The 26424-nt window shown below is 39.3% G+C and overlaps 2 protein-coding genes across 3 annotated transcripts; one reads left to right on the top strand and one right to left on the bottom strand.

Moving 5' to 3' along the window:
- Window positions 1–631: 631 nt before the first annotated feature.
- On the top strand, window positions 632–13160 carry LOC146383194 (homeobox protein DBX1-B-like). The gene is made up of 4 exons (XM_084934405.1): window positions 632–1155; window positions 1643–1726; window positions 6682–6884; window positions 10374–13160. Exons 1-4 carry the CDS (start codon window positions 801–803, stop codon window positions 10656–10658), a joined length of 927 nt encoding a protein of 308 aa, XP_084790531.1. The 5' UTR covers window positions 632–800; the 3' UTR covers window positions 10659–13160.
- Window positions 13161–13314: 154 nt separating this feature from the next.
- On the bottom strand, window positions 13315–24522 carry dnaaf4 (dynein axonemal assembly factor 4). Of its 2 annotated transcripts, none has more exons than XM_084934403.1 (9): window positions 23658–23834; window positions 22998–23145; window positions 20464–20594; window positions 20158–20374; window positions 19440–19585; window positions 16649–16758; window positions 16035–16188; window positions 14030–14135; window positions 13315–13801 (listed from the first exon to the last, which is right to left on the bottom strand). In XM_084934403.1, the coding sequence occupies exons 1-9, from the start codon at window positions 23820–23822 to the stop codon at window positions 13677–13679; spliced, it is 1302 nt and encodes a 433-aa protein (XP_084790529.1). In that variant the 5' UTR covers window positions 23823–23834; the 3' UTR covers window positions 13315–13676. The 2 variants fall into 2 exon arrangements, with proteins under 2 accessions (XP_084790529.1, XP_084790530.1); XM_084934404.1 differs by lacking the exon at window positions 23658–23834 and adding an exon at window positions 24142–24522 and having other exon boundaries at window positions 13318–13801.
- Between the last annotated feature and the right edge of the window lie 1902 nt (window positions 24523–26424).

The following is a 26424-nucleotide window of genomic DNA, read 5'->3' on the forward strand; positions in this document are numbered from 1 at the left end:
ATATGGTCTGCTGTCGGCCATTGACGGTAACATGCCTTTGATTTGCTCTCTATAGCGCTCCTGTACTGTAAACAAACAACCATGATTATTCGACCAGAATAGGAAACTAAGATGGTACATGAGCTCCTGGCTTGCAACTAACATACACCAGCAGACATTCAGCTCAGAAATTAGCTAATATTCTTTAACAATCTAGTCCAAAAAAGGTAAAATTTTTAGGCTGTTTAGAGAACAAACCAACACTTTTTTCTTCTTTTTTCTTTTTTGTTACTTCACAGCAATGGCCTGCATTAACAGAACAATTTGCATTTTTCCTGGCTAATGCTTACAGGTAAAATGTGTTCCGAAACTGAATAACAGATATGCCTCTTCATCTCCTTTTTTGTGGGGACATCTTATTTATCAATTACAAGCCACTGTGTAGATGTTGGCGCAGGCGTGAGTGCATTAGTAATACCATGACATCAAGAACACTGGACTTGAGTTGTAACCTCTACTGGCTCCAGCAGAGAAACTGGAATATAACATTTGAAAAGTTTTATTTTTAGAGGTCCTGTGATGAAATTTATGGGTGTTTGAGCACTCCCATAAAGGGTGTAAACTCGCCAATGAGGCAGAGAGATGGGCTGAGGGTTGAACTTGTCCGCGCGCACACGTTCGTGCACACGTGTGTGCGTTTTTGTTTGTGGAATCGGTATAAAAACCTACGAGGACGAAGAGCCACCGAGCAGGTCGCTGGACTTCCCTATTTCTCCTGAAAAAAATCTCTGCTGGACAACAGGAATTTTGTTCGGACAACTATGATGTTTCCCTGCGCTGCTCTGTCGCCTACTCTTTACCCGGGTTTCCTGCGTGTCCCTGCTACTCTCTCCGCGTCACTGAGCGAATCGGCGGCTCAGGGAAGAGGAACCGGCTTTCTGGTAGAAGATCACATAAGCCAACACGTCGGCTACATACATCGAACTTTCTCGTCCCTTAGTTCCGGAGACATTCTGCCGTTCAGTGCGGGGTCAAGGTCCTTTCCACGTACAACAGAACCAAGCACGGAGACATCCGGTCAACTCAGCCGCAGCAGCCCCGGATCTGTGTACGCAGCCAGCCCGAACTACCTGAAGTTCGGCGTCGGTACGATCCTGGCACCTTCTACATGGAGTCGTGAGTTTCTGATACCGATCTCTTTCTCTGCCCCTCTCTCCATAAATGTAACATATACATTTACACACACACACACACACACACACACACACACACACACGGAGACTTGAAAAGTGATGTTAGTGAATGAATTAGCATAAAAATATTGTTTATTATTATTGTCTTATGATTTTTTTTATTTCTACAAATAATTAGCAGTGTATTTCACTACCACGTAATTAAAAGTAAAAAAAAAATGGTAAAAGTAGCGGTGACGAATTCAGGCCTTCATTCAAAAGTAAAAGCAAAGTTTTAACTTTTAACCAATTCAATGAAAGTTAAGCAATGGACACGTGAACACCAATCGTCCAATACAGTCGTCTGATGAGGTTAGATCTGAGCTGCCCTTTCAGTGGCACTGGTATTAACAGTCATCTGTGTATATATATCTCTTCTCATGTTAAAATCCTAATCTGCCTGTGGATGCGAATCTGTTTTCTGTTTCCAGTCCAGAATCTTCAGACAAAGTCGCTCTCTCTGCCTTTTTTAGACAGAAGCCTTTATCCTTACATCAGAGCCTCTGATTTCACAGGTAGGTGGACTAGGAATGTTTATGTTGTCTTTTTAAACAAAGGATTTTTGATTTTGATTTTTGATTTTTGCAGCTTGTAAACTACTATATAATGTGTGTGATTTGAAGATATAAGGGAGAAAACATGACTTTGACTCATAATCACATTTACTTTCTGATGGGCTCTAACTAAAGGATACTTGATGTCCACTTAAAGTGTTTTGATTGTTCAGTGAGAAAAGAAATGCATTCACTTTGTTACCATATATCACACCCACATCATATGGCTACAAACAGACACTAAATGAAATGAAATGCCTGGAAAATAATGGGCCTGGATTTTTTGCATTTCATGATCCTTTGGCATCGGCGCCTCCAAAGAAATTATTTAATATTAGAGATGTTGACATATAGTTTTGTAGTTAACTGATATCAGGCTGATATTTACCTATGGAAATATCACATCCATTTTCCAAGATACTGTGATGCAGAGATGAAAGATTTTAGAACACCTCAGTTATTCATGGAGAATTCTTCCCTGTAACATTTGGGAATACAATCTTATACAATCAGTTATAGCCAACTAAAATAAGAAGGCTTTAAATTAAAATTATGGCACCAAATATTTGTGCTAATAATATTTAATTGATTTTATTCACACAGAATTGGTGTCTTATGTGTGTTTTTTGTTTATTCAGTTTAATTTAATTTAATGTATCCCTTCTTTCCATTTATTTTGAGTAATAAAGATGGTATTAATTAAATTAAAGAGGTCTTTCCAAGCCAGATTCAGATGCCTCAATCATTAGAGCTGGTTCCTTTCAGTGTAGAGAAACAGTGGCTCTAATCTGACCTTCAAATGACAAAATTCCTCACCCTTTTCTCCAAATGTGAAACAAATCTCTGATGCATGTACCCACAATCATATTATTTTAATTATTACCCACAGCGTCTGGTCTTAAGTTAGGGTAGCAACATAGACTGACTAGTCTATTGACAGCTTCATCAAATCTCTCTCTACTATAACACACCAATGCAGTGGCGCTGCACTAGCACTCATTCCCCTGTTACACTCTTTGCCCAAGCTAACAAGCCAACTTAGTTATGTGCATCCAGATACTACAATGATATCAGATGATACTGAGTGACTGATGAATTTACTTTTAATTGTTTTGCTAAAAAAGACCAACTGACACATGTAGCAAACTGGTTGCAAATTAATAAAACTGCCTCAAAGCCACATGTGTCAGTTATTCCTTTTCAGCAGTACACTTAAAAAGGAGACACCCTTTAATGCAGCCATTCACACCGACTGTGTAATTTCACTGGACAAATGTGCGGCATTTCCAATACTATTTTACTTCAGACACACTGCTAGATGATACTCTGGGTCTCCGAAATGATTTCTCTGCCTCCTCAGATGTGGTCTGAACTCTGCCAACAAAAGCTCAAACTGCCCCAGTGGCATCCTGAAATATGTGTGAAAGCGGCTTTGATACATCTTCAACTCCTGGATCAAACTATGACATTTTCAACTGCTGCTGCCTTCTCATGAGAATTGCAGAACAGGATGAATGCAAAATCTCTGCTTTTTACTTTTCTTGTTTGAAAACATCAGCACCAGGACCATCATCGGTTAATGTCGAACTTTTTTTAGGATGAATTTTCAACAGAAATGCAACATGTTTAGTGTGTAAATCCATTATAAGGCAAGTTTAGATGTGGAAAACATGGGAGTTTGTGTTGTTGTGTTTTTTACAACACCTTAGCTGTCTAATGGTCCAAAAAGCTTTAACCTCCTAAGACCTGAACTCTTCCATGGCATGCATTTTAATTTCTCTTTGATATTTGGGCATATATTTGTAAAAACAAAGAATTACCAGATTTTTTTTCACCTTATTTTTGTTTTTAAGAAAAATAAGAGCCACATATGAGGATATTTGTTTAAAATTTTGATAGAACAGTGTCAGTATAATGTCCTTGTAAGTGGATATCAGGCCCTTGAGTATTTTGGTCTAAATAACCCAAAATGCATGCATGAACTTGAGTTACATAATAATCGGGTTGGCTGTAGCTCAGGAGGTAGAGCAGGTCATCTACTAATCGAAAGGTTGGTGGTTTGATCCCTGGCTGATCCAGTTTGCATGCCAAATATCCTTGGGCAAGATACTAACCCGAAGTTGTTCTCTGATTCTTCCATCTGGCTGTGTGAATGTTAGATAGAAAACACTTAAGCATGGAAAAAAGTGCTGGTATGAATGGGTGAACGAGGCATTTTGTGCTCAAGTGCTTTGAGTGCTTAGGTAGAAAAGTGCTATATAATAAACAGTCAATTTACCATAATACATAAAAACAGTACACCGTTACACAATTGCAGTTCTGGTACACAACATTCCTTTGTCATAAAGCCGACAAGTCTTCCAGCTAAATTGCATTGGTTGTTAGTACCAACCATCTGAATTTCAGAGGAGCACATGGAGTGGTGATAGCACAAATACACGTGCCTTTATACCACAATACTAAAGTTGAAGTCTCATGTGTTTTTGTTTGGTTTGTTTTTCTTCTTCTTTCTCCTCATTATCTATTATTCTACTCATTATATATTATTTAGTAGACAATCATGATTTAATTTTAAAAATGCCCTTTTACAGTTTACAAAACCTAATTTTTCTGGGTAACGAGTTCTGACCCATCCAAAGGCTATGACACCAGCTGAGATTTTACATGCTCTTATTCACATAACTGCATGAGGGCACTTGATTTTTAAATGTTAGTAGTTGATTTTATTTTGTTGGTAGTTGTAATACAATGACGAAAGATGTACCCTTAGGCCCCCTCCTCAATTCGGAGATGGTTTTCTCTTTTCACATCACCTCCTTGACTTGAAACAAGAAACCACTGTGAACTTGAATGCTCGTTAAAGTCAGTGCTGTAGTTCAGACATTTGCTCTGCTGCTCTGACTGTAATGAACTGAAGGATGTTCAGTCCTGTAGCTGAAGATGAGACATTGAAATGGTCTTTATAAGAAACAGAGATATGTCACTGGTCTGTTCAGTCACTAACTAATTACCATTACTCTGTTTTTTTTATGAGTATTATACTGAGCAACAAGCTGGACTCTTGTTCAGCTCCCATGCAGAGGTTATTATTAAATATGTGCAAACAGCAGCATCTTTTCTCACTCTCCACATCTGTAAGCACATAACACCAAATTTAAAAAGCCTACACTTCAACAACCCCCCATTAACGGCGGATTTAACGTAGTTTTAACGGAAGATGAATAACTGAGGATTGAAAATGTTTCTGTAGTATTTTTCACTCAAACTGCCTGTAAAATAAGTTCCAGGTTCTGATATCTCAGTTTGTCACTAACACAGCTTATGTATACAAAGTAAAAGAAGCTGGATTAAAATAGCAGTGCCTAATATTTATGTAGTCAAAATATATGTTTTCCTCTGATGAATTTTAAAGCACAGATTCTGTATATTTATTTATAGATTTTTTTTAAAGAGTTTTTTTTTTTACCGGAATATTTGAAACCAAGTTTGAATTATTCTTAATGAGGTATTGTTTACAACGTTACATGTGCAGTGCTCTGTACAGCTTACATCCTTTGAGAGAAATAATATGAAGCATTAATAGATGCCCAATACTCAGGCAGCAGCTCAAATACTTGTGATAGTACCTTCATATGTTTCTCTGTTTTCCTGCAAGTGACCATGATATAGCGGCATGATTGAACTAGTACTGGAAACCTACTCCATCATCTCATCTTTGCAGATCTCCTTTTAAAAAACACCAACTACTCAAAAGTAAATACTATACTGGACAATCTGTTAGTATATAAGGCTTATATGCAGCTAATATGTCAGCTGTCAGCAGAACTGTAGAACTGAAAAAATGTAAGAGCAGAACTTAAGATGCTAAAGTGTGTGAGGACAGAGAAAGATCAGCTTTATTTCAGATTTGAGGGAAAAACTTCACACTTCTTGTGATGATTTTTTCTTTGCTCCTTTGCAGGAGCTACCCTCAGATTCAGACCTCAGCATCACCCAGTTACAACAGACAAATCTTCCTATATGTTCACTTTGTATTCTAACTTTTAAAAAGTGCAAAGACTAAAGTACCACATTGCGTGCTGTCAGTGAAAGCTGCAATTGTCTTATTGATAACATTAAAAACAAAGAGTCAAAGGGATTAATCATCCATGTAACTGTGTCACTATATATGAGCGTAAGCAATTACTCAGTTTGGTGTTTTAAGAAAGCTGCTGATCAGACCTGAGACCAGTCATCTGCATGAAGAAGACTTGAAATTTTCCCTGACAGCACATAATAAAATCCGATGGCAGGTCAAAGGTTAATTTGTATGTTGAATTTAAAAGTTTTATCTGGAATTCTCTTACTATGTTCTTCCGGGAGTGTGTTATTTAAGGGATAGTAATTCGGTCATTTTGTACCAGAGTAATCAGAGAGGAAAATATAATGTATAATATATATATATATATATTTTAAATATATAACTTTCTACAGGACTGCATAGAACATTATTATTTAAAAGTCAAGAGCCTCTGTGCATTATGCAGTCCCAGTCAAAAGTTTAAAAATATTTGAAAAATGGCAAAAAATCATATTTTGCATGGTTGGATGTTAACAAGTTTCCAAGTTGAGCTTCAACATGCAACAAGAAGAAATTGGAGTGAGACAAAACATTTTTTTGAGCATGCAATTTATTGAAAACAACCCTTAAACTGAAATATGCTGTTTTACCACTGATGAAAAGTTGAGGACCACGTGCTCAAAAAAGGCATGTGGTCTTAAACTTTGGATCAGCTGTAAAACAGCCTGTTGCTCAAAAAATGTTTTGTCTCACTCCCATTTTCTTGTTGCATTTTTTTTTCTTTTAGATGTCGAGAGTACCCAATCATTGCCCGACTCTTAAAATCTCCTGTTTCTCTTATGTTTTGTCCATCTAGCCTCTGCCTCTGTGGTTCCTGTCCCAGGAACATTTTCATGGCCCCTAAGCCCCAGAGGGAAGCCCAGGAGGGGCATGCTGCGGCGGGCTGTGTTCTCAGACCTCCAAAGAAAAGGTTTGGAGAGAACCTTCGAGAAGCAAAAATATATTAGCAAACCAGACAGGAAGAAGCTCGCCAGTAAACTGGATCTTAAAGACACCCAGGTACACACCACATCATGGTTTTGGACCATTACTAACACTGTGATGGCTTCAAAAACTTTTTTTCTTTTTCCTCAGGCAAATCTCTGTAGATTTTATGACACACTTTGACATTTATTTATTCAGTCATGGCCATGAGGAATCTTGTACATTAGTAAAAAAAAAAAAAAAATTAACACTCAGTTGATTATATTTTTGGAAGACATGTAAAAGTTTTCTGTAAAGGTTCTCAGTCATCCAGGGCATTGTAGTCTAAGGAGCTTGGAAAGAAAACCATCTGGAGCATCTTCAAGAAACTTAAAGAAGTCCAGATGCTTTTCTTTCCAAGCTCCTTAGACTAGATGCCAAAGTTATTTTCTTTGGAATAGTGATAAAGGTTATGAGATAATTACAAATTTCAGTAAATGGTATTTGTGCTATTAAAACATGTTTATGTGGGAACAGTGGTTCAAGTTCTAGTTTTAGTAGTTTTTTTTAGTTATTCATTTGACACTGTATAAAATAAAAACATGTATAACAATAAATCTTATCCCAAGAAGTTGATTCTGTTCATCTGGACGTAGCGTTTTCAGTAGGAGAAACTTTCATCATTCATCCAAGTGACTTCTTCAGTCTCAGCTCACTGCAGGTTTCCCCAACCTTTTAAACACTGCATTTGCATAATGACTGAAACTAGCACCAGTGGCGAACAATGGGCTGTGAGGTCAGTTCCTTGATCAATAATATGCAAATTGTTATGACCATTGATCAATGGTATATATTGATATTTCTGAATAATGCAAAATGAAACTCATAGGATAATTATTATAATAATCACAATAATAAAAAAAATGTGTCTGTGAAGGTTCTCAGTCATCCAGGTCATCGTAGTCTAAGGAGCTTGGAGAGAAAAGCGTCTGGACTTCTTTAAGTTGCTTGGAGACGTTTCACCTCTCATCCGAGAAACTTCTTCAGTTCTAAGAGTCAAATGGTGGAGAGTCCCAGATTTAAACCCCGTGGGAGTATCCCCCCAAAGAGGGACAAAAGGACCCCCTGATGATCCTCTACCTAATCACATGAGCCAAGGCGTGAAAACTGGTGTGAGTCATAGTCAGCCAGGGTTTCGGGTGAGCTCATTGTGAAACCTGGCCCCACCCTATCATGTGATTTCCTGAGGTCAGATGGCCCGGGATGTCCGTGGGCGTTAAGGCGTCTGGGAAGGGATCTCAAAACTGGATTATAGATGGCAGACAGTTGGTGTCGTAAACCACCACCTCTGTTCAAAGATGGTCGCTCACAGTGGACATAAATGGCTTCTTTCACTCCTCTTTCAAACCATCTGTCCTCTCTGTCCAAAATGTGAACATTGGCATCCTCAAAAGAGCGACCTTTGTCCTTTAGATGCAGATGGACTGCTGAGTCTTGTCCTGTGGAGGTGGCTCTTCTATGTTGTGCCATGCGCTTGTGAAGAGGCTGTTTGGTCTCTCCAATGTAGAGGTCTGGGCATTCCTCACTACACTGTACAGCATACACTACATTGTTAAGTTTGTATTTTGGAGTTTTGTCCAGAATGCCCAGACCTCTACATTGGAGAAACCAAACAGCCACTTCACAAGCGCATGGCACAACATAGAAGAGCCACCTCCATGGGGTTTAAATCTGGGACTCTCCACCATTTGACCCTAGAACTCAAGAAGCTTCTCGGATGAGAGGTGAAACGTCTTCAAGCAACTTAAAGAAGTCCAGACGCTTTTCTTTCCAAGCTCCTTAGACTACGATGACCTGGATGACTGAGAACCTTCACATACATATCTTAGATATCTACATATTTTTCATTTTAGCCTGAGTGCAATCAAAGCACTGCCAGTGTCATGCTCCACCCAGACATTGAGTCTGGGTGGAGCATGTTCCACAACTCTATTGCCAAGGAGTTGTAGCTGCACTGTTGCTAGTGACTATCATTGTGATAATCTGAGAATCAGGTGGTGGACACTGGAGGTGAAGGGAGCTTTTAGGCTGAAGAAGGATTGGGCTTGGTTAGACTGTGGGTCTCTAGAGGTAGCTGCAAGCTAAGTGGAGTTCAGCTCTGGCAGTGGCTGATGCGAAAAATCAGATGTGGGAGAAGTTTCGGTAGACCATGGAAAAATACTTTTGGTTGACCTCACAGCAATTCTGGCAAACTTTCAGACAACTCAGAAGGGGGAACTGGTGCTCTACTCACATTTAATACAACTGTCCTAGGGACGCTACTGACCTCAACTGAGGATATAGTAAAGTGGTGGAAGAAACACACTAAGGATCTCCTCAATCCCAGTGTCAAGCTATGTGTAATAGAAGCAGAGTCTGTGGATGAAGGGGAATAGTGGCCTCTTACTGGGAGTGACATCACAAATTTAGTTGATCAACTGCTCAGTGACATGGCCCTTGGGATAGATGATGTTTGCCCAGACTTCTTTAAATCTTGGGATGTTGTGTGGCTGTCCTGGTTGACATGTCTTCCCAATGCTGTGTGCAGGTCTGAAGCGGTGGCTATGGATGGGCATACTGGGATGTTGGTCCCCCTTTTTAAAGGAAGGGGACTGGAGGGTGTGCTCAAATTACAGGGAGATCACATTCCTCAGCCTACTTAGAAATGTATTTGTTCAAATTTTAGGAATCTTGGGGTGTTGTTCACAAGTGAGGGTAGAGTGAAGCATGAGACTAACAGATGGATTGGCTCTGCACAGGCTGTACTAATGTGTTGTGGTGCAAAGAGACCTTAGTTTAAAGGTGAAGCTGTTGATTTACCAGTCAGTTTATGCTTCTACCCTCAACTGTAATCATAAGCTCATAAACTCAGAGAGAAAGAATGAGGTTATGGATACAAGTGTAGTTTCCTACAAAGGGTGGCTGGGCTGTCCCTTAAGAGAAGGTGAAGAGTAGAGCAGCTGCTCTTCCACATCAAAAAGGATGATTCCTTGACTCCTCCTAGGTAAGTTGTTTCAGCCATATCCTACGGAAAGGAGGTCCTGAGGCAGATCCAGGTCTCGCTGGAGAGATTGTATTTCTAGACTGGCTGTGAAACCACTTGAAGAGGTGACTGGGGTTATGGAAGTTTAGGATTCTCTGTTTAAGGTGATTGCAAACACAAACCCAGATAAGTTGTAGAAAATGGATGGATGTACAGTACATAATAAATAAAAAACCTACGGTCTCTCCTTTATTTACCTTTCTTTTAAAGTGGCGTAGGTTCTCTCCACTGTTGCCAACTATTTGCTCATAGAATATTATCTGCTCAGGGAGGGTCTGTTATCTTTCTGGCCTGTAGGAGGGTGAGGGGAAATAAATCAGAGAAAAGAGAAGTACGGAATATGCTTTGGTGCTTTTCTTTGGTTTGCTGCTACATATGAAAAAAAGTATACATTAAATACTGAAAGAGCAGGAACTTACCAGCTGGCCACCATTAGTAGTTCAAACTTGAATCACAGAGATATTTTCTACTTGATGTTAACCTATTTTTTGTGTCATGTGAAGGTGAAAATCTGGTTCCAAAACCGCAGGATGAAATGGAGAAACTCCAAGGAGAGGGAGCTGCTGTCAACGGGCGGCTGTCGGCAGCAAACCCTCCCCACCAAAACCAATCCCCACCCAGATCTCACTGATGTGGGCAGCACGTACAGCCACAGGTTGAGCAGGATTGCACCATACAACCACGAGTCGCATCTCTGTTGTCATCATCGTAACCCTTCAACTCTATCAGAGTCAGGCAAACAATCAGAACTGTCACAGTCAGACAGTGAAGAAATCACAGTTTTATAAGAGATTCAGATTAATGGAGTATTCCTAGAAGATGATGGAAGTAAATGAATTAGCTCTCCATTTTGCCCTCTATTTTTTTGTACAGTGTTGTGTATATTACCTTTATAGCATATCTGCACACACTAATTAAAGTATACTGAGCACTTTTAGATTTAATATGTGTAGTTTTTTTTTTACTTTCAATATACTAAATGTTCTTTCATTCATATTTGTATTTGTTGCATTCTCTCTCACACACAAAAGAAATAGAAAAATAAAAAAAACCTCATCTAAAGTGTCATGTCAGGTGTCCTGTCTACCTTACCAAATTATGAACACAATGCCAACAACACAAAGAAAGTCGGAAAAACAATCCAAAGGGTTTTTAAAACAATCTGCTCTATGATTCTACTGTAGAAGCAGGTAGGTTAATTCCAAGGAGAGGGAGGGTAGCAGAAAATTACACCACAACAGCGAACAATCAATATGTGACTCCAACATTACTGGAGGGCGAGGTAAAGAGTAAGCATCTGGTTAGATACCATATTTTAAAGGTTATTAGGGCCAAGTACAGTATCCTCAGCTTTATCTGAATTTAGAAGCATGAAATTAGAGGTCATCTGTTCTTTATGCCTTTAAGACATTCATGCAGTTTAATAATTAGTATGGTTATTTGGATTAATGGATGGGTAAAGTTAGGCTTATTTTGAATGGCAGTGAAAATACATGCTATATCTTCTAATGATACTGACTAAGTGAATCATGTATAACATAAATTACTCCTAGCACGGTTGGCCGCAAGGTGGTTGGTGCAAGCTGGTGGACACCAGAGGTGAAGGGAGCCATCAGAGAAGCAAAAACTTGGGTGTGGGAGAAAAGTTTTTTCTATGGCCTAAGTAATTGCTTTGAGACTTTCGTAAGGCCTCAAAGCAATTATGCCAAACCATCAGGTGACTCAGGAAAGTCCTGCTCTACCAACATGGTGGAGTGCTGCTGACTTCAACTGAGGGTATTGTTAGGTGGTGGTAGGAGTGAAGTCGCGGAGGCACCTAAACAGCTCCTTGGTTGCAGGGCCTGTAAGTGGATGAGTTCCTGAAGCTTGGGTGTTTGCCCAACCACCCTACATGTGTTTTGTGGACTTGGAAAAGACATTTGACTGTGTCCCTCAGAGTATTCTGTGCAAGGTGCTTCGGCAGTCTGGGGAGTCTGTTTTTTTTTTTGGATGCGTGGTCCTAAACTGTTAATCAGCTGTACAACAGCCTGTTTCAGTTTAAGGCTACGTGTACACTAATCTGGATAAATTTGAAAACGGCTAAAAAGGCTCCACGTCCACACTATCATTTTCAATCGTTTCCGAACAGTTATTGATCCACACCAAAACAACGGAAAACGCTTACATTCCTGTTTTGTGCATGCATGAAACGAAGGACCATTCGACCTGCGTCATTTCTGTCTGTTGTTTATTTACTGCTCTTTGAAAGGTCGTGCCAAAATGTTGAGAAAAAGCACCGAGTTTTTTAAATGGTCTGTGGAGTTGTCGCTGCGAGTAACACAAAAGTACAAAGTTGCAAAAGCGAGTGAGAGTTAAAGAATTTGAAGAAAAGTTATCTGGAGCATGTACAAACTGATATTAATCTTGTCTAGGGCTGTCAAATCTGAGAGCAAACAAAACAAATGCAGTATAATGCCCTCCGCTGTCTTAGTTTAATTGGTCACATGACTGCATCATTTGACTAAAATGCATCATCATTTCCAAAAGCCTGTGGTTATGCAGTCCACACTGTGATGTGAAAACGGCATTTTCAAATGTATCCGCTTTGGAGAGCTTTGGAGCCGTCTCAGTGTGGACGGAAGGCCAAAACGGAGAGAAAAATGATGTCTTTTCAAATGTAAACGTATTAGTGTGGACATGGCCTTGCTGTTTTCAATAAATTGTATGCTCAAAAAATGTTTTCTCCCACTTCGATTTCTTCTTGTTGCATGTTGAAGCTCTCCTTGGAACCTTGTTAAGATCCAACTATGCAAAATGTGATTTTTTTTTGCCATTTTTCCAGTGTTCTTAAACTTTTGATCGGGACTGTACAATCTGTGGAAATGAGCTTTCTCGAAGGGTAGGCTGGCCTCTCCCTTAGAAATAGGGTGAGGAGCTTGGCCATTTTGGAGGGGCTCAGAGTAGAACCACTATTCTTCCACATCGAAATGAGCCAGTAGAAGTGACACTGACAAGGTTTCCTCCTGGGTACCTCCTGCATGAGATGTTCTGAGGATGTCCCACCAGAAGGAGCCTCCAGGGCAGACCCTGGACACGCTGGAGAGATATCTCTTGGCTGGTGCATGATGCAGTGACTGTTTCTTCTTCAGTCACCTTTTCCACTTACTGTGTGTTTATACACCACTTTAATTATTAATTATTATTTATCTCTTGCTCTATTCCTTAGTTTACCTATTCCTTTAAAAAGCTCACGTTTAACTGTTCCCTTTTAACTGGTGATTCTAAACTGGCTGTTGGCATGAATGTTTGTTTGTAATGTGTGACTCAGACCCTGTAACAAGCTAACAACCTCTCCAAGGTGTAACCTGCCTCTTACCCTATGACTGTAATAGTTCCAGCGACACTGTGACCATGAATTGGAAATACAAAATTAAAAAAAAAATGGATTTTTGTGAACGGAATATGCTGGACTTTACTGGACACAATATGACATCAACATGGATTTCTTTTTTTCCCCAACATTTTATACAATATACAATTAACTGATCATGAAAATCATTTAAAACTAAGAATGGTATTACTTAATGAGACACTAGACACTAGAAAAGTAGCCTGGCTTTACCTATGATACAATTCAAAAGTCTGTATTTTTCAAAGGATGTTGTTTACAAAGGATGTACAGAATACATTTGAAAGCTAAGGATGGATAAAAATGTATGACCTTTGTAAATAAAACACAAGAATTTTTAATATTTTATAAAGAACCTGAAACCAGTCCTCTGTAAAACATTTCATGAACATAACGTACAAAGCACATGCCCTGTGTGTCACTCTGTCTCACTGGGAGGATTGACAGCAGATCCTTGAATGATGTCTCTGATTCTCTGTGTATCCACCAACAGCGCTTCATTATTAGGGTCAATCTTCAGAGCAGCAAGGAAGTCTTGGAGCCCTGAAATGAAATTGTAGGTAGATCAGCTGAGACCTGGACACCTTTTGAGTCACTGTAAAAGAACACGCTCCACATATTTGACCTTACCCTTGCCCTTAGGTAGGACAAAGGTACTGTCATGCAAGTTACAACTCAAGCCTTGAGTCATGGCTAACAAGTTCTAAGTAAAGTCCGAAACAAATCACTGAGTGCAACACATCAACTTATTGACATTTTAAAGCAACAAACCTTCTGGATAGGCCTGCAGCTCGCAGAAGGCAGATCCTCGACGGACAAAAGCTCGAACTCTGGGAGCTGCATTGGCAGGGACTGGTGGAGTCAGCAGATCAAGTGCCTGCAGTAAAAAAAGTGGGCAGATGTTTACTGTATGCTATTCCTCTGGAAAGTAAATAAATCTTGACCATTCATTGTGTGAGTTGGACCATCCAGAGCATCTGTCAGTCCACCTGTGCAACAAATCCAGTTGTGAAATTTTCTCGCTGCTAAAGTCAATGTTAGTGGTTTTATAACAAAGTGGAAGCCACTGGGAACAACAGCAACTTCAGCCACAAAGTGGCAGACCACGTAAATCAACCGAGCAGGGTCAGCCGATACACAGAGGGTTCTGCAGAGTCCATTTATTTACCATTAGAGCAGTGGATTGGTCTTTTATATGTTCCACTGGAGCACTCAAAGTGCTTTACACAACATGCCTCTTTCACCCATTCATAAAAGCAAATTTTTTTACTTGAGTGCTTTGTATCTAAGATTCACACATTCACACTCATACTCCAATTGTCATGGTCTGGCAGTTCTCACCGGCAGACCTGCCCGTTGTGTCCATGTTTGTGGTGTTTTTTGTTCTCCCTCCTTTTCCCTGTTTCCCCGTTATGTGTGTTTATGTTGATGTTCGTGCTCCCGGAAGTTTAGGATCCCCAATGATCATTCGATCCAAAAGTGTTCCTGCTGTGGAGGCAGCCACACCTGTCGCTCATCAGCTGCCGCCAGCTGCAGCTGATTGGGAGCGTCCTATTTAACAGTGTGGCTGGATCGTTGAGTTTACCTCATCAGTACAGCCGTGGACTTGCTTTTGAAAAACCTCGCTCTGGAGATGGATTGCCTAGCTAACTCACTGTGTTTATCTTCACTAGGAATCGGGAGCAGAGTGTGTTTTCACAGGAGCAGAGTCACGGATTGCATTGGAGTTTGCCATTTCACTGTTCACGGACACAAGCACTGTGTGGGGATTTTGAAGAAGATCACCTTGCCGGGACTTGTATATATATTTTGCCTGTTGTTTTTCACTGTAAATAAATTCACTATTTTCTCTCGGAAGAGTCCCGTGTTTGGGTCCGGATCCTACCTACACCCTGACCCCATTGGATGCTTCAGAGAATACCTTGCGGTTAGTATCTTGTCCAAGGATAATTGTCATGTAGACTGAGGCAGCCAAGGTCCTTCTGAATAGTAGATGGCCTGCTTTACCCCCTAAACCACAGACACCCCTTCTCCATCTGGCAATCCGATGGATGAGTCTTGGTTTGTGTCAGCAGAACAGTACTTGTCTGACTGCAAGTGTAAAGTTTGGTGAAGGCGGGATTATGGTGTGGGGTTATTTTTCAGGTGTTGAAACTCTTAATGCTTCAGCATACTAAGACATTTTGGGCAATTTCATGCTCCCAACTTCATGAGAACAGTTTGGGGATGGTCCCCATGTGCTCCAACATGACTGCACACCAGCACACAAACCAAGGTCCTTAAAGACATGGATGAAGGTGTTTGGTGTGGAAGAACTTTATAGGCCTGCAGAGAGTCCAGATCTCAACGTGCAGAACACCCTTGTAATTAATTAGTGCAGAGACTAATTCTTCCCAGGTCTACTTATCCTTGTGCTGACTCCCAATTAATGTCTGAACTCATAAATGCACTTTTGAAATAATGGTCAAAAATTTCTATAAACACACTCCTAAACATTGTGGAAAGCCTTCCCAGAAGAGTTAAAGCTGTTATATCAGCAAAGGGACCTTATCATCATATCAAACCGAATGGATTAAGACTGGGATGTTAAAACGTAAGTTCATATACATTGGTTGATGAGCGAATACTGTTTGCAATATAGGATATAATGCAGTGATCCTAGTTTAAATCTGCTCTGAGGCCATTTAATGCAACTCCCAGCTTTCTGCCTGTCTATCACAAAAAAGACTAAAAAAGGTAAAAGTAGAAATTAAAAAAGCTATAAAAGAAAAAATACCTGAGAGGAGTCTTCAATGGCCTTGTGAAAATTTCTTAACTTCAGATGGCATGCGGCCCTGTTCGAATGCAAAGCAGGGATCTTCCCCATAACCCTGATAGCCAAGCTATAGGCATTCGCTGCTCCCAGGAAGTCCCCAGTGGCAAAACATTTGCTAAAAAATAAAGTTCTGTTAAACAGAGCTGATAACAAGGAAAATACAATTAATTAAACAGTGAAATTAAGCATGAAAAAACAAAACATTTCAGTTACCCCAAAAAACAACAATATTTTGTACTTAGAAAAATAACAAAAGGTAAACCTCCTTAGAGACACTTTGAAAGTACAGGTTTATGGAAAACAGTTAGTTAACAGTCAAACTGTTAAAAAAATGTTTTGGAGCTTGTTAAACTCTGCCCCTAGAAAATATTTCAATCAATAAAAAAACAAAAGCAAAAAACCCAAACTAACACTAAACTAATAATAACCAGACTAAAAAAGGACATCCACCCTGGAAACTAAACTAAACTGAACTGAAATTGGAAAGAAAAACTTGAAAGTTACTAGAAATTATAAAAAAAATAATTTAAATTTTTTTTTAAACTAAACTCTGTTTGCTGACACACTTCACTCACTCTCCTTTGTCCTTTAACCAGTAAGGGTTCCTCTCCTCTTCCTTCAGGTCTTTTAGGTCACCAACATCCACATTCACTTTTCGCCAGGTTTCAGCTTGTTTTCTCAGCCACTAGTTGGTTAAAAAAAACCAAACAAACAAACAAAAAAAGCATATAAAAAAGTGACAAAGGTGTGTCTTCCATCCTACTGGGTAATTTTCAGTATTTGAAATTATTCTCAATAGCAGGGCCAGCAGTAATGTTATCTGTTTTACAAACAAAAGCCAGATCTACATAAGTGATCAAATAGCAGTGACTGTAGAAAACATGTACAACCTGACAGCTCCCCCAAAATGAATCCAAAACATCTCTATTGCCCCCTGGTGTCTGACTGCAGTATTAATCATAAACCCCATGTCTTCCACCATAGCAGATAACACTGGGGTCAAACTGTCAAACTAAATCAAAAGTTGCTTCACTAAGTTGCTTTGCAATCACAAAGAAACCTGCGCATCTCTGTTTGGAAACTGCAGATAAAGCCCGAATTTTGAGAGGTGGTCCAGTATTTACTTTCCAACAGAGTCAAATGTTAGGGTACCACCCAGTGTTTTGGTTATTGGACTTTTTGGACCTTGTTTATTGTTATAATGTTCCACGTTTCTTAGTCTTTATTTGGTATTGTTTAGCTTTCTTGTGCTTTTTAGTTTCATCCTTTGTATTTCCATACATAGAAAAAGAAATGTATGGAAATACAAAGGATGAGATGGATGTATAAACTGTTTCCCAGTTTAGTCAGTCTTGTCTTCATGTTTGTTTGCCTAGTTGTCTGTTTTACCAGTTGTGACTCTGTGTGCATCTCTCACCCTCTGTCTCTCACCCTCTGTCTCTCACCCTCTGTCTCTCGTCCCTCGCTCTGTTATGCGTCTCAGTGTGTGTGTTTCTCATACTTCCTGTTTAGTTTGCCTGTAAGTCCTGCATCTTTGACAGCGACTGTCTGCTCTACACTGACAGCCTGAGGTGTTCTGCAGTAAACTGCACTAACCGTCAGAAAGACGTGTGGCATCATCACCCTTTTTTGTTAAGCTAAAGGTGTTTGTAAGCTAATCAGTAATTAGTCCGTAGCTATCGTGCTAAAATGAACAGTGAGCTGTTGGGGAAAGCCGGTGTTTGTTTATTAATCCATGCATATCAAATAAAGCTTATCCTTATCAATCAAATTAACCTGAAAAAAACTACTGTATGTTTGAATGTTTCAAAATATTGTATACTTCAATCCCTCATAAATAGCACGTTTAACACAGTTTTAACAGAAGATGAAGTACTGAGAGGACTGAAAATGTTGTCTCTGTATTCTTCACAATGACTGGCTGTAATATCACTTCCAGTTTGTAACTTCTGTTTGTTGACAACACAGCTGATTTTAACTAAATAAAAGACACAAGATTAATTGGAAAAAAAAATGTGAAAAATATAACAAAGTCTAGTATGCTGTGCTGAAACCAAATATAAACATTTGGTGTGTTAAAACAAATTGTATGTTTAATTTTTCCACTAATTAATTTTTCAGCACCAGCTGTTTATATTTATTTATATTTTTTTTTACATGTCAGCTGTCAGCAGAACTGTAGACTCACGAAATGTGAAGAAAACATTACCTGTTGGTAGAGTGAAGATCCACTTTATTTCAGGTTTGAGAGATAAACTGAACTTCACATTTGACATTTGGTGATGATTCTTTTTTCTTTGTGGTAATATGATCTGCCCTCAGATTCAGACCTCAGAACCATCCAGTGATAACAGATAAATCACACTATATATGCTCATTTAATCTTGGAGTAAATTTGTCATAACTCATAAATGAACTGATCAAAAAAAGCTAAAGGTACCAAATGATGTACTGTCAGTGAAAGCTGTAGGTGTTTTACTGAGAAAGCTAAAGACAAAAAGTCAAAGGGATTAATCATCCATATAACTTATAAAGAAAGACACATTAAGAATTGTAAACTGGAGTGTTTGTTTTGTTGTTTAGCAAGCTTCATACTACTAGGACCAAGCTGGCCTTAACCCAGGAAATCCAGACCAGCTTGGTCCTAATGGTTTCTGCAGCTTGTTTTTCCCCAGGGTGAATTTAGCTGCTGATAATATTGTGGACTCTCTTTGTTTATGTCATCCCAAGTCTTATGTTCAAATCGCAAAAGACAACATCTAATTTCCAGATTATTCAGATATTTACAGTAACTCTGGGCCTCTGTGGAGTGTGCAGTTGATGTCGTCTCCAGTTATAAAACGAGGATAAAAAAAAACTAAGGAGTGATGAATTATTCAAACATAATGACAGCAACAAAGGTGTGTAGCATGGCTAACTAGCCAACAACAAACCTTTAATGCAGTGCATTAAAAGACCCCATGTGTGAAGTGCTGGCTTAAAAAAATTCCACATGGTAGCCCTCACAAGTGCACAGTGGGAAGTAGCGAAGCCATGGCATCCATCTTTTATACAGTCACTACAGCTAAGATGCAAAAATACTCCATATTATTTTTTTCTATTTCAGTTTTTTCCCCCCCCAGTGGATTAATGTTATCTTTGGGGACCAAGGGAGTGTACAGTTATCCAAATACCCGAATGAACAACCACATTTTGTATTATATAAATGATCATGCAATAATTTATTTGCTACACTCTTAGACTGGAGCCACAGTCCATTGTATTGTTATTGTTGTTCGAATACTCTCTTAAAATGGTTATTGAAACTCCATACTCCATAATTCTTTTTGGTGGTGGTATTGGTTTTCACAGCATTCAGGAACTCACCTCCTCCTCCTCTGGAAGTCTGGACTCTCTGAGAGCTGTTGGAAAGATTCTTGGGGTGAATGTAACTTGAATGTTTCCACTGAGTCTTGGAGGAGGGAGTTCGTGTTGGGCTTTCTTGCTCTTTGCATTACTGTTGCTTCTTTGATCTGCAAGCAGGAGTATGTTCATTAATATCAGCTTGTATAACGCCAAATCTAAGCACCAGGAAAAAACAATGTAGACTGCAAGACAAAATTGAATCATTTGTCATTCTATGAAGCTTCACTTTAGGCACTTTGCCTACCTCACATCCATGGCCAATTTATAATTACCAGTTAACCTAATATACATGTTTTTGGACTATGTGGTAAAGCTGAAGTACTCAGAGGAAGGCAGGCACAGGATAAGATGCAAACTCCACACAGAAAGACTCCCAGAGTTTTTCTGTGTGGAGCTGGGACTCAAACCATGAACCTTCTTGCTATGAGGCAACAGCTCTAACCATGACACCATGCTACCTAAAAGAAGTGTAATGATGGCTTGAGGTTAACAATGTTAATTCAGAGCAAGAGGGTCCTGGGTTCAAACCCAGTTGGAGGCCCTTTCCGTGGACTGCAGGCTCGCCATGTGCTTGCATAGTTTTTCCTGTCCTTGCAAAACATCCTAGGTAAATGCTGCCTATGTCACCTCAAGAGTTGCATTTCCTGCTTTTTTGTTCATTTGTGTTTTTTTTACTCACCCAATTTCATTTTTTCTTGGTTGGGAGGTCCACATTTTTGCCTCTCTGTCTCTGTTCTTAGTTGGCGTGCTTTGGCTTTTTGATTTTGCAATTTTAGCTGGACATCCTGCTCTGCTTTTTGTTGTTGTCTGAAATGCCATGCAGCCAACTCTTGTGTGGTTTTCTCTTGTTCTGCGTCCTTTATCTTCTGGATACTGCCTCGTTCCTCTTTTTCAAGCTGAACTCAAGGAAAATATAACAAAACACTAGAGGCTCTTTTCAGGATCAAACAGGAGAATTTGGTGATTAAACAGAGTGGAAAATTACCTTTATCACTGTCTCCAGAGCATATTTGTTCTCTGCTTGTTGTTTTGCTGCCTTGTTTCTAGACTCTGAAGAAAGCTTTTCGTGGTATTTTAACAGGGCCCTCTGTCTGATCTCCATTTTTTCTTTATTATCTGAAAAACATTATGAACTTAATTTAATCGGGTAATTTCACTAAGATTAAAATCCCAAGTTAAGCCTGCTAGGGTTGGTTGGGCAACTGGGCGAATATCTATCAACAACTGAACCGAAGTAATACTAAAGCTGAAGTAACTTCATGTGCCCAACACACTTATGAATACTGAACAGGCAGGGCACAGAAAAGGTAGAAAAATATGCAGTGATTCCCAATTTTGATAGAAGCTGTGCACAGAGCATCAGCAGAGGAAGAAAAAAGGAACAAACTTCTAAAGCACTCCTGATGTGATTTGAAGCATTTTGAAGAGCAAAACAAAGCTCGGGATAATGCTCTCCCTCTAGTGTCTAAAGGTAAAGAAATAGCAGCTTAATATGAGCTCCAGTGACTAGTTCAGTGTCTCCCACACCTATACTTCACCTGGTATATTTGGTGATTAATTTTAGGATTTCTTATTTTATTTTTTTTTTATTAATCTATAAGAACGATCATCCCGGGGATGAGATATTTACTAAAGTATCTGGCAAATAAAATATCTGAGGAGAAGAACCTTATAACCAATCAACCAGCTGGTTAACCAATGAAGTGTGTGTGGCTCTTTTTCTGGTGCAAATATAAATGGACACATATTTATGTGTGTCATGTTAAAAAGATGCTACACTCTTTTTCAATTCTAAGGTTTTACATATCAGGACATAATAGAAAATGGCACTTAGCATGTCTTAAAATGAGATAAACAATGACATGGCTTACCTAACAAAACCCCTGCAAAAATGCACAAGCACTGTTTGAAAAAATAAGCCTACCAGTTGGTATCACAGTTTTTCTTGATTTCACAGCAGAAAAACATTCTCACTACTCTTAGTGCAGCTCTCAAATCAGTAATGCATTTCCCCACCCATAATAGCTTTTGTCATTGTTTTTATGGACACTACTATTGTTTTCATGTTGTTTTCAACATTAACAGTTTGTACTTTGTCAATCATGGACTACGAAATGGAGCAGTCGTTAGCCATATCCCCTACATGGATGGCATCAAGCTGTATGCCAGGAGTGAAAAAGACATCGACTCACTGACAGATGTACAGCTAGAAGTATAGTTGGATTCTGGGAATCCCGCAGGTAAATGGGAACCATGAAGAGGCCGCTAGGAAAGCCACAACTCATGGATCTTTGTTGTCTCATGAGACAACAGATGCACAAACTGGTGATGGCTAACCAACCAGACATAGTGGTGGTGGACAAGCAGAGAAAGACGGCCGTAATGATAGACGTAGCTATACCAAGTGATAGCAACGTCAGATATATAAAGGCTAATTTACACCCCACTCTCAAAAACTGATATAGATTTAATACTGTCTGTGTAGCTAGATTTAAGAAATACGTGCTTAGAGTTTAAGTTCTTAAAAAATGTTTACTGCCATCTTGTGCCAGTACACAACGTGACATCATCGGGTTTCTTGGTTGGTTACAGTCAATACACTCACATTAGTTTATGTTAGCTAATTTTAACAGAACCAATAACTCAAGGGAAGACAAGGGAAGGCAGTACAAAGGTGACCCCTTAGGGGGCCTTAGTGGGCCACCTTTGTACTGCCCCTAGCTGCAACAACGCTTATGTTAAGAAACCAAGAATATACTGTTCACTTTCAATCTGTCTCTTAAGCAGTAAGCGTTTCTTCATTGGACTAGCTGCACTGAGACAGGAAAATCCACCTGTTAGCCACAATTTTCGTTTTTATAAACCATTTTATGAATCAGAACAGTGTGGAGGGGAGCCTGTTTGAGTCAGGTGACAGGTGGTTCGCTGGATGGACAAGCTGGAGTCAGAAACTGTTTTTTCCTTGTGTGGCTGGATGTACCGAAAGGCGCAATCAGCTGATGCGATCAGCGCTATTTTATGCAATAAAATAGTCTCTCTATCCCAAGAACACTCAAACAGTTAACAACATATCAGGTTACTACATGTGCCTCACACTACAAACATAACTATGTTTCTTATCGAGGCATAATTGGGAATCCAATGATGTCACGCTAAACATGTTTTGATAACTTTAACTTTCAGCACTTATGTCTTAAATCCAGCTACACAGTAAGTTTTATATCCTGTCAGTTTATGAGACCAGGGCTCCATGATGTAAATTAGCCTTTATACAGGAAGTGTTTCAAGTCAATTTTACATAATTTTACAAGCTTGTAATTGCCAGATAAAAGCCCTCAAGAGACACTGTCCACAGGAAAACATCCAGCTTATCACATCAAAAATTTCAGGACTGCTGCATGACCAACACTGTCTCTTCTTTAACTGTCACATGTACAAATGTATTATGATACATTATCATGGGTTCAGAAGACCAGAGCCTTGTTGTTTACTGAAATGACCACAAGTTGAAGCTCTTACCCGTACTTATCATCAGATGCTCCCACACTTTGTTGGTCCTTTTTGGCAAAGTGATGACTGCACATCCATTTGCAACCCTTACTGCGATTCTGTCATCATCAACAGGCTCAAACAAGAAGGCTTCAAACAGATAAGGCGGGAAATGCACCTGTGAATGAATACATGTTATACTGTAAGAATTGTTGTTAAGAGAAATGTAAGACCATCTTCTGGTTCTTGTTTAGCGATTAATTTGAATTGAATTTTGAATTTATATGTACATATATAATTTATATATATATATATATATATATATATATATATATATATATATATATATATATATATATATATATGAGTTATTATGACGTCTTAGCAATGGCTTTTACTTGCTGCAACTCGTCCGGTCAAACCTGCAGCTTGAAGTCTTCTCTTCTCAGTTGAAACTAAGACTTGCTTACTACAACCACTATTAAGCTGTGCTTGAAGCTGTTGTCCTGTGAGCCGCCTATCACGCAAGCTGTTAACTCTCAGAAACTTGTCCTCTGGTTCAGTTGTGGCTTTGGGTCTGCCAGACCTCTTCCTATCAGAGTGTGCCCCAGTTTTTAAATGCCTTTTGATGGTGAAGGAAACTGTACTCAGTGACACTTTGACTTTCTTGCAAAAGAAAAAAAAACCTACATTTTTAAGTGTTATGATGGTCTGTCTCTCTTCCATTGTTAATTGCCTTTTTCTCGAGGGTATGGTACAGTGTGTTCCGACACTGCTTTTATGCAGACAGAGGGGGACGGTAGAAAAATATCCGGTTGGGAGGGGGGCTTTAATGATGCATTTGGAAAAACTCATGCAGACAGCTTAATATGGTCATGTCAATTTATATTTATATATTTCTTTTCCTTCTTTTCCTTTTCACGTAGATGGCTACAAAAGCATTGATAAAAGCGTTCGAAAATATATACGGCAGCTGAGTTGGCTGCTGCTCACAAACTTGATCAAACTGCCGTACATCGTTTCAATATGTCTCAATTCTGTGTGACACAGAAAAAAAATGCTATGCAGTCCAGCTTAGTCTCTGACTGAGACGAGGCTCGTGGTAAAGTCCCATAGATATAGTATTTGATACACAAACAGTAAAAATACAAAACTCCTTTATTCAGAACTTTACCTTGAGGTAATCGTCCGTACAGACAATGTCTACCTTCCCGGCATTCGTTCCTTTTAGAGGCACATTAATGTAAAGCGTCGTCTCCGTCTGGGTCCAGACGTAGTCCATCACGACCAGAGGCATTTTTGGTACAGCTGAGCTCACTGTTCGATTCACCTGTTTTTAGAAGAGCCAGAAGGTTGTGCTTTGATTAAAAAAATCGCTCTAGTTCGTTTCATAAACGTGTCCGACGTGAAGTCCCGTCGCACCTCGCCATGTTACTATGGTAACCATAAACAAAATGCTGACTTTGAGTTTGTCGGAAAAACCTAAACTGAAATTCGTAACGCATAACCACAATGCATTAAATATTTTTTTTATATATTCTTCTATAAAAATCCGCAAAGCAGAAATCCTTAACCTTTCACTTTCTCGGCAGGAAGTGCACTCAACACCTACGTAAGAGGATTAAGGGTGCTGACAAAAAAGTGGGGGCATCATTTCTATTTGTTTGTTGTTGTTGTATTTCCAGAATCCTGAAAAAAAATCTGTTTCTTCAACTGGATTGGACACGGAGAATTCTGGCTTTTCCCCCTTAGAATTCTGGAAAACAAACAAACAAACAAACAACAACAACAAAAACCCCAAACAAAAGACTCACACAAATTTTGTTTGCCAGTGGCCCTTATGCTCTTTCATAACAACCTCATCTTTGAGGTTAATTTAATAGAATGTTTTTTCACTGAAGCTTAACTCTAAGATCTCCCTTCAAAGAGGAGAAGCTACCAGACCCAGGCTCAGTGGTTCTCATAACTCACTTCAAATGTTGTTACTGTTAATCAGCTCCTGTCTTCTCAGATTCAGCTAAATGCTACAAAACTATTCAGATGGTGCTTGACAGTGCAAATGGATAATGACCCAATGCAACCTAAACGTTTCCCTAGGCTAACTAATAAGATATTCTTAAATACTCAAGTTAGTCACTGAAGGCTGTCTAGAGCAGTAACAAACAGCAAATGAAGATGGCTGGAGTAAAGACTAGTGCCGTATGCTACAGAGCAAATTCAACATACCGAGGGTATCATTACATTATCTGGTTTCAGTTACCTTGTCACTGGTGATCAGGATCATGGGGATGATATTGTTAAAGCATGACCTTGATCACAAACTGATTGAGCTAAAACACAACATACAATTAACAACATAAAACAACAATAGTAAAATGGGTAAAATAGAGACATAAAATTATCTATATAACAAATAAAACATACCTCACCAGCTGACCCATGCTTAGAGGCAGAAATGAGCACTTTACAGATACTAGGTTGAGGTTTTGTGTTTGATTTGTTTAAGTCACTTTGTCTTATGGCTTGGTATGATGTAATGGGATTACATGCAATACATCTTTTCCTGTGACCTTTGGCCAAGTGTGTAAATTGTCCCTAAAGGCGTTAGCTATTGATAAAAGGCTCTCCATAACGTTCATGCTGCCTCATATGGATCTTCAGAGCCAATCAGAAAATACCCATCTAAGGCTTCTTTAAACACAGCTGCCAACATACTTCTGGAAGACAAATATCATTTCTGCAGTGGGAATGTTCCTTCACAACATTGGAGTCTGAAAAGATGCTTTCCAATGCTTAAACTTAAGTGAATGCCCACTAAATACAGAGGGCTCTGGAATAGGTAGTCTATTAGCTGACATTGCTTATGCCAAAACCTTTACAAGCTCACCTGCGCTCCAATGAGTGATGTTTAACTGTTGTGAGGGTTGATTAGTAGCATTGTTGAACTCTGTTACCTGTACATTTGCAGGGGTGGTTGCAGGAGTGACTCTTTCTTGCTTCACTGAAAAGTAGCCTTCCTCGTAAACTTGTAGTTTTGCTTTTGCTGCCTTGAATCCTTTCAGATTTTCCATTTTTCAATTTCTCTTTTCAAGTCCTCAAATGACTTTCTTAATGCAGCACTTCCCTCTTGTTGTCTCTTTATCACAGCTGCTTTCTTCTTTTCTCTTTTAACATGCCTCAGTTTCCTCCTTCTCCTCTAGGAGGCATTGTGACATTGCAGCAGCATCTTGTTCTGCAGTAAAGCATTTCTTTTCTTCTTGACGCAATTGTACTCTTTCTCTGTATTTCTCTTATTCAGTCTTAATCTGAAGCAAAGCCTTTGTGGCTTCATACTGCGCTGCACCTTCTTCTCTTTTGGTGGAGGAGGCATTAGAGATAACTCTATTAGCTTTAAACTGGCTATGAACTGAGACACTAACAGAGCAAGAGGATGTAAATATACAGCTGGCATCAGGCC

Source organism: Perissodus microlepis, chromosome 7 (assembly GCF_051167445.1).
Source record: "Perissodus microlepis isolate ML-2025 ecotype Zambia chromosome 7, ASM5116744v1, whole genome shotgun sequence".
NCBI classification, from domain to species: domain Eukaryota; kingdom Metazoa; phylum Chordata; class Actinopteri; order Cichliformes; family Cichlidae; genus Perissodus; species Perissodus microlepis.